Source organism: Sturnira hondurensis, unplaced genomic scaffold (assembly GCF_014824575.4).
Source record: "Sturnira hondurensis isolate 20B ecotype Veracruz unplaced genomic scaffold, ASM1482457v3 Scaffold0024416, whole genome shotgun sequence".
NCBI classification, from domain to species: Eukaryota; Metazoa; Chordata; class Mammalia; order Chiroptera; family Phyllostomidae; genus Sturnira; species Sturnira hondurensis.
The window spans coordinates 35,096-43,923 of NW_028097047.1; the positions used below are offsets into that span (position 1 = coordinate 35,096).

At 50.0% G+C, this 8,828-nt stretch overlaps 1 protein-coding gene and 1 pseudogene across 1 annotated transcript in view; both read left to right on the forward strand.

Annotated features, from left to right (window-relative positions):
* The first annotated feature begins 273 nt into the window (after window positions 1-273).
* Window positions 274-846, forward strand: LOC118981734 (HLA class II histocompatibility antigen, DO alpha chain-like; annotated as a pseudogene).
* Window positions 847-7,906: 7,060 nt separating this feature from the next.
* Window positions 7,907-8,828, forward strand: part of LOC118981732 (HLA class II histocompatibility antigen, DP alpha 1 chain-like) — a gene marked incomplete at its 5' end in the record, with an annotated part of 6,975 nt that continues 6,053 nt past the window's right edge. Inside the window, 4 exon segments of the mRNA XM_037038553.1 lie at window positions 7,907-8,099; window positions 8,102-8,230; window positions 8,573-8,585; window positions 8,587-8,822. Of these exon segments, the coding sequence (XP_036894448.1) occupies window positions 7,907-8,099; window positions 8,102-8,230; window positions 8,573-8,585; window positions 8,587-8,822 (571 nt within the window).

Here is an 8,828-nt window from a genome sequence, read left to right on the forward strand (position 1 = left end):
CTCCCACCCCCAGAATCCCCACAGTTTTTTCAGTCTGAGGTTTTGAGGCTTTATTTACCTGTTTGGATTGCATGATCTGTCTTTCTCCCCAGTTGTTCCTCCCCATTTATCCACACACTGGTGCCCCCACTGCCCCCTCAGTCTCTCCTCCCTCTGCCCCCATCTGCTCCAGTCCCAGGGGCTGCCTGCCCACAGATGGCTGCATAGGAGGAAATGTCCCTCGGTCCCAGTCCTTATAAGGCCCAGCTGCAGGGATGATCCTTTGGGATTCAGGGCCTCTTTTCTTCTTGTGCCTCTGAGGGTGACCATACTCTCTGAGTTTCACGTGCAGCTGGGCCAGCCCAACGTCCTCATCTGCATCCTGGACAACATCTTCCCCCTGTGATCAACGCCACCTGGCTGCGCAATGGTCAAACACTCACTGACGGGTGGCCCAGAGCAGTTTCTTTTTCCAGCCTGAGCCCTTATTCCCCAAGTTCTTATACCTGACCTTCCTGCTCTCAGAGGATGCTGTCTGTGACTGTCGGGGTCACTGGGGCCAGGACAACTGCTCCACCGGTACCAGTGTGTCAAGCCCCCACCAGCCCACTCTTCTCCTTTACCCTAGACAGTTCCTGTCTCCTTTACCCCAGAATCCCTCCCTGCTCCCCGACCTTCCTTTCTCTCCCAGAGCCCCAGGTGCCCAGCCCAGTGCCAGACACCACAGAGACCCTGGTCTGAGCCCTGGGTCTGGCCATCAGCCTGGTGGGTGTCCTCACAGGGACCGTCCTCATTGTCACAGGCACGTGCTTGCCCAATGCCCCCAGCTGCAGTGCCCAGGGTCTGGGGAGGAATGGAAGAGACTGAATGGAATGAGGGTGGGGAGTCAGAAATATTGTGGGGAGGAATGGGGTCAGGGAAGGGTGACAGGGACAAGGAGAGGACAGGGAACAGAAGAGCAGAGGAGAGGCTGGGGGGTGAGGTTTTGGGATGGTGGCGGTCAGAGGTAGGATCCCAGAACTGTGAACCTGACCAGCCTTGGTCATGTGGGCTTTTCTCCTGCAGGAAATGACCCCTCTGAGATAAATGGATTGTGGGAGACTTCTGCAATTCTTCGATGTTTCTGGCAGCCCTTGTGAGCTCTGTGCCATGGTCTTAGTACGTCCCTCTGTGCTGACCTGGAAGGGGATCGACCTCTGTCCCCTAGGTCTCCTCCTTTCTGTCCCCAGTACTCATGGCAGGACTTGTGGGGCTCCAACTAGCAACCTTGCTCTCCTCAAATACACACACACACACACATTAGCACATACACAGACACATGCACACACAGTCACACAGGCCTACACACATGCACATAAAAAGAACATACACATACACATACACACACACTTGGTTGCTCTACCCAGAGCTCTGACTAGCAGCAAGAAATCTGTGAGTGATGTTCGCACTGGATCCTCTCACCGGTCCATGGCCAGTTAGTTCCCCCGGGTGTGAGGGATGCTGGGACTTGGGACAGGGGATTCTGGGTGATGGTCACTGAGCATGACCACCTGGTCATTTGATTGGCAGTTAACATCAGGCTGGCCCGGATTCATTTGGCACATCGATTCAGGACCCATTGTGTGTTACTGTGAATGGGCTGCTCCCAGGGACTTGACGGAGTTTGCCTTCAGATTTGAGGTTTTCCCTGAACAGGATGCAGAGTGGTCTGTTCGTTGCAACTACCTGCAACCAGCACCAGTTCTGTTGGGCACAGTGCAAGGGAGGTTCATGCGAGTTCCATTCTTAACCAGACTTACTCTGTAATGAAGAGTCCATCAGTGTCTAGCCATAATCTACAGCGTCATCTTTTTCTACATTCTCTAGATTCAAGTGCATGACAAAGAGTGTCCTGAGAATTGAACAAGATGACACTTCCTCAACCTGGGGTCAGTGGTATCAGTTAAGAGGGCAGCAGAGCAGATCAGAAGGTGTCTAGTAAGTGGGGGGCAGCTCTGACCACTGTGACTCAGTGGGTTGGAGCACCCTACCAGAGCCAAAAGGTTGGGGGTTCGATTCCTTGTTAGGGTATATGTAAAAGTTGTGGGTTCTCATCAATGTTCTCTCTCTGTGTTAAAAAAATGAAAATAAAAGACAGCAATGTAAAATTGTCCTCCATTGTGGATCAAAAAAAAAAAAAAGAGGAGAGGTCTTTTTGAGAGAGATCAACTTGAATGTCTTCTAAACATGTGGCCTAGAAGATATTGGTTTACTGTGATAAAATAAAAAAATATACACACAAAGAGAAAAATAACCATACAAACTCGTTTATGTCAAGGACCAAATGAATGGTATCAAATGGTGGTTTTCTTTTCTTCTTATTTATTTATTTATTTATTTTAATTGTTGTTCAAGTACAGTTTTTTGTCTTTTACTCCCATCCCAGCCCACCCACCCCAGAGAAGTGGTTTTGAAATCACAATGAACATGAAGGAAACACTTGGGAGCCTGTTAAAAAGTGCAGGCTTCACCCAGATCTATGAACCAGCCCTCAAAGAGGGAGGGGGAGGGATGGGAGTCTGTGGTTTGGACACATTCTGGATGGTGCTGCCTTTGCTTCTTTACCCCTGGAAAGCCCCTGGGAAGTGACCCCGCCTTCAGGGGAGCCGTCCCCTCCCCTCAGGGAGCACCAGCTGTGACCCGGCTCCCTCTTGTGGTTGTTCCCCTGCTGTACAGGCTCCAATCTGAGCCAGCCCCAGTCTCCCCAGGGGAGGGCTCCCTGGCACTTCTGCCCCTGGAACTTTCTGCTGCCTCCTCCCTAGAGCCTCAGCCCCACTCCTGGGACGAGGCTGGATTCCCAGTTGCCCCTCACCCCTTCCTTCAGGCCTGCAGTCTGTGACTCGGCCCCAAGTTCAAGTTCTGACTGTAACACCTGGGACATGGTGGTTACTCAACAAATGTTGTAACAGCGAACTGACTAAAGAGTCAAATGCGTCCATTCAGCTCTCAAATTTCTAATGACATGTCCAGAGGGAGAAAAACAAACAATACAAGGTCTGCCTTTGTCACTTGTGTCACTATTACCTGTCATTTACCGAGCACCTCCCAGGTGCCAAGCATTAGTCTAACCACCTCGCTTCCGTCAGGTTTGCTGTCTGCATGTTCACCATGAAGCACACGGTTTCCTGAATTGTTTCTGAGGAATGTTAATTAAAAACAAATCAACGTAAGTGACATTTTTCTCCTAAATGTATTTTGATATGTGTAAGGAAATGCCAGACATACGTGAGTAGTCATGACTGAACAGCCATTTAAGACGGACACGCCGAGTCTGCAGCTGCAAAGGTGAGAACGCGCTCAGGGAGAGCGGGGGAGTTGAGAAGCCGGGGCACATCCACACGGCGGGGTAACGTGCCGCTGACAGAAAGAATGAGGGGGGGTCTCTCCTGTTTGCTTTGTTTTGCTGTCTTCTAGCCTCACCCAAGGACAGTTTTCATTGCTTTCAGAGGGAAAGGGAGGGAGAGGGAGGGAGAGAAACACCGACGTGGGAGAGAAATATCCATTAGTTGCTCACTGTAAGTGCCCCCGCCAGGGATCAAACCGCAGCCTAAGCAGGTGCCCTCAGCAGGAATTGAACCTGCAGCCTGTGGGTGTACAGGTCAGTGCTCCACCCAACTGAGCCACACCTGCTGTTGTATAATTTTGTATAACATGTTGTACAATTTTAATAAAAACTAAACAAAAAATTGTAAAATTTAAAACAAACAGAAGCCAGTAAAACACACAGAGAAAATGTTAGTTAAAGCAGTTAGTTAAAAAATTAAAGTAACTAGAAAACAATGCTGTATATTTTTAGTGGAATATATTGTAGGGACAAAAAATACCCCCAAATGTCAAACATCACTCAATAGTTTTAATAGTCATTTTTAATTGTAATACCATGTATTATTTGAAACTACATTATGTATATTACAGGATAGAGCAAATCAGTAATTACTGATGTAATTAGGAGCCAAGATCTTCAATGTAGGAAAAAGTAGAATAAAGAAGCTGAATTATAACAAACATCAATCCTAACTAATAATTTACTTTTTATCTATCAAGTCTAGCCCCAGCAAACAGACAGTCCAGAACCAATGAGGCCTCGGCAGCAATGAGCAGCCCCAGCGCCCTGACTGCAGCTTCCAAACCCCACCGTCCGTGACTGAGACGGAGCTTCCTGGAGACGGACTGACTTCAGGTCTGGGTTACGGGGAGACAAGGCAAGCGTGTGGTAGAAAACGAGGAAGTTTCGAAGACTGACAGAGTCCTGTCAGAAGAAAACAGCAGCCAGTATGAAGGGGTTCTCATTTGGGACCATTCGAGCATCAGAAAAATGACCACAATCAACTGAAATCACTGAATGTATAAAAATCCTAATAATGAACCAATAAAGATAAAACACACAGGCAACCACAAAACTCAACTGTCTCCACTGGACCTGACATGTGAATTGCTCACACAGGGAACCGGCACCTACACAAAACAAGCTCATCTATCCTGACTTTTCAGAAGGAACCGTGGCGTTCCCTTGGGGAGAAAAGCTCTCCACTTCCCACGCTGCCTCCTGTCCTCCTCACTGCCTGGCTCACTGGCCACTGCAGATGCCCCTGAAGACGGAAGGAGCCAGACCGGAGCTGTGATCCTGCCCGCCATCACCCGCTGCCCTGCTGAGTCCCTGTGGAACCAGGGCCATCAGGGCTGGTGCTCAGGTGGGCCAGAGGGGTGGGGACTGCAGGGGGTTTGTAGCCCCAGGTGCTGCGTTCCATCCCCAGTCTCTTCTCTCTTATTTTCCCTCTTGTGTGAGGTCATCGTTTCCTTTCTTGTTCTGGCAACAGTAACACCCACTGTTTACTGAACCCTCCCAAGTGACAGGTCTCATTTCACTTTCAGAACAACCTTTTCAGGGAGGCGTGTGTCATTCTCAGTGTAGCAATGAAAAGATGGAGACTCAAAGAGACTAGTGAATGTCTCTCGAGCCTCGTGGCCCCGCCCTGAAGAGTCACAGCTCTGCGTCCTCCGGGACAGTCTGTCTCTCTGCCATTTCCAGGGCAAACTTCTTGAAATAAAGTCTGCGATGTCTGTTTTTGACTTTCTCCCGTTTCATTCGGTCCTTGGTTCTGCATCCTCCCTGAGCCTCCCCACCTCTGATAGTCTCCACACAGCAGAACCAGCGGTCACTTGTCTCTGTATCTTACCTGTGCGAGTAGTAATATTTGTGACCACTTCCTCCTTCCTGGAACTTTCCTCTTGTCCCCTGTCTTTTATGAGCAGGCTTCCTCCTTGTTTTCTTCCTGCTGTTGAAGCCTGTCATTTTCAGCCTTTTGTCAGAACACAGGGCCCCTCACTCAGATCCTGCTTTTATGACTTTATATACTTCTCTTGGGTGACCCAATATGAACTTATAACTTCACCCACCACGAGGACTTTTAGTCTATGCACCTAGTGCAGTCTAGCCCAGGATTCATCCACTATTTCAACCGTCCTCAAATCAATTCCACGGCGTCCCCTGGAAATTCAGACCCAGCATGTCCCAAAGAGAACGCTTTCTCTTCTCTCTATCACTTTCCTGTCCATCATTACTTTCTCAGACGCCGCAGTCCTCCACGTGCCCGGTTCTTCTGGACCTTATATCCCCACTCCCACCCCACCATGCACGGATTCCTGTGGCTTCTCATCTCTCTCTTTTTTCCACAAGATTTTATCCATTTATTTTTAGAGAGAGGAAAGGAGAAAGAGAGGGAGCGAAACATCAGCGTGTTGTTCCCTCTTGAGCGCCACCTACCGGGGACCTGGCCTGCAACTCAGGCATGTGGCTTGCTTGACTGGGAGTCCAACTGGTGACCCTTTGCTTCACAGGCTGGTGCTCAATGCACTGAGCCACATCAGCCAGGGCAGCTTCTCATCTACCATTCAGACCCATCTGCTCTTCTCCTCACCCTGTGTGCCTGCCCCACAGACACCTCCTCACTTCTCACCTGATTGCCCAAGAGTCCTACTGGTCTTGCCTTCAAACTGGACTCCCCCAGTCCATCTGCCCTGTGTTGCCACCTCCAAGAACAAATCTGACCATGTCACTGTCTTGACTGAAAGTCTTCTACGATTTCCCAGGGGCTGTGGGATAAAGTCCAAACACGTGCTCAGCCCAGGGCAGGGCACGGGGTAGCCCCCACCCCTCAGCTCTGTCACACCGACCACAGCTTCACTTCTCCAGGCACGCTCATGCCTCTGCACTCCTGAGCCCACGTCCCTGAGAGCAATGCCGTTTCCCCCTTTCTCTGCTTGGCTAACCGCAGGGAAACCCGGGCTCTAGGAAGCCTCCCTCAGATCTCATTTTGACGTAAGGCTTCCTTTGCTGTCGAGCAGTATGTTGGGTACTGCTCGTGATTCCTCAGCAGTGATCAGGCCACACACACTATGTGCAGTAATGTTTTTTTTCTCATTCTTTGGATGCTGAGAAGTTCGAGGACAAAAGCCGTGTGCACTGAGTTATATCCTTGGTGCCTGGAGAGTGAAACTTCACAGTAAATATTTTCTTGACCTAATAAAATTAACATTTTAGCTTCAAAACGCACAGACCTTCAGTTTTAAGAATTTGTGAAAAGGATGCAAATTAAATATCCACCCAGGCTGGTGTGCGTCAGTGCATTGACAACTGCAAACCAAAGTGTCAGCAGTTTGATTCCCAGTCAGGGCACATGCCTGGATTGCAGGCCAGGTCCCCAGCTGGGGGCACATGACAGGCAACCACACACATTGATGTTTCTGTCTCGCTTTTTCTCTCCCTTCCCATTCCTCTGAAAACAAATAAATAAAATCTTCTAAAACAGAAATACCCCGAGGTGAACAAACTGCATCCGTATGGCTGAGTCTGTACCGTTTCCCCTCCTTCCACTTTCGTTTAGCGGCTCTTCTGTAGCTGAGCGATTCTCTGGCCACTGCAGTCAGAGGAGGGCCCCAAGCAGTCACATGTGACAGTGGATCCTGTCACTGGGGGCATCTAAGGAGAGAACTGTTTTCCACAGATTGGGGCTGCGAGGACAGGTCTTTAATTAGGGAGTTAGAACCCTGCAGTGTCGACTCCCCTGAGCTCCTCCTCCTTTCTCAACCCCACACACTGTCATTTTGATTGTTTTACAGTAATACTAATAGACTTTTTTGTTGTCAATCTTTTGTTGCTTTTTACGTATCCATTCAAACTAAGATATTATCCTGGAAGTGTCGTGAATGCAACGACTTCATTTCCAGTGGCAACTGCAGTGAAACATATTTTCAACAAGAAAACGTGGGAATGTGTAAATAGTGATATTTTTGAATTTAGTATGCCTAAAATGAAAGTACTGTGAACAAAATGACATACTCTATTATTTTTATTAAATAAGGAAAGTAACGTAGAGTCTGTGTGTAGCACCAAAACTCTGGAGGATTTTTCATTTCTTTCACTGTTTAGACCATTTTCCACTCTGAAAACTTTTTATCCCCTCTCCCTGCCCCCCTCTGTGGCTTCCTCACGCCTGGTCCTGTTAGGACTCTGAGAGGCCGTGGGGTGGGGTGGGGCGGGCGGTTCAGTGTTGCTTCTACGGGGAGTTGTGTTACTTTGGGCCAGTTACTTACCCTTGTGGTCGGTGCCCTAAGAAGCAGAATAATGCTCCACCTGGGGGGTGGGGGCGGGAGTGAAGATTCAGCGAGTGAGTTGAGCTCATGGTCCGTCCTCAGTAAATACTGTCTTATTATTGTGTTCAACATCACCATTATTGTACTGGGGGCACGGATGCTTCAGTCTTTGGGGACAAGAGAAACAACCTCAGTTTTCAAGAAGTCGTTTCTCTTGTGGTCCTTCCCATTTCTTTTCTTTCACGCTGCATTTCTCGCCTTCTGTGCTTTTCCTTCATGTTGCCAATAACCCTCGTTTACCTACTCGCTTTCTGTGTTCCGTTCTCTTTTCCTACTCACTCACCTGTCCACCAGCCTCCCCTCTCGAACTTCATGCAGTGGACCACGTGTCAGCGTAGGCGAGTTTGTCCAGACTCACAGGCCCTCCAGGGAGTTCGTGCTCGAATTTGATGAGGACGAGCAGTTCTGCGTGGACCTGGGTAAGAAGGAGACTGGCATCTGCTGGAGTTTCTTCACGCCTTTGACTATGATGCTCGGAGGGGTAGTGCTGACATCGTAGTGGCAGGAAGGAACTCGAACACCCTGATCCAAGGGTCCAACCACGGCAGGGCCACCAATGGCACTGCTTACCCTTGCTGGCTCCTCTCCAGCCCCGCTGCAGGGTCGGAGGGAGGAGACCCAGATGCCCACTTGTGATGAACCCCTGAGAGTGGGCAGGATTCCGTCCACAAAATTGGGCACTGAGGCCATCAGAGGAGGCATTTTCCTCTTACCAAGAACGAGGCTGGGATGAGGGAGGCCAGGTCAGGAGCCTGAGAAGCTGGGACTCTGAGCTGGGAGCCCTGGGGGCAAAGGGTGGGCCTGACAGAGGTGGGGCCTCATCTGCAAAATATTGGGCCTGAGGTGGGCCTTTGAGATGCAGACAAAGGCGGTGGACTCACCAGGTCCAGTCCCCTCTCAGAGCCCCCTGAGGTGACTGTTTCCCAAGGAGCCTGTGCAGCTGGGGCAGCGCCACACTCTCATCTGCCACGTGGACGAGTTGTTCCCACCCGTGCTCAGTGTCAGCTGGCTGCACAATGGGCAGGCAGTGACCGAAGGGGTGGCCGAGACCATCTTCCTGCCCAGCACAGAACTCAGATTCCACAAGTTCCACTCCCTGACCTTCGTGCCCCCAGCAGATGACATCTACGACTCCCAGGCGGAGCACTGGGGCCTGG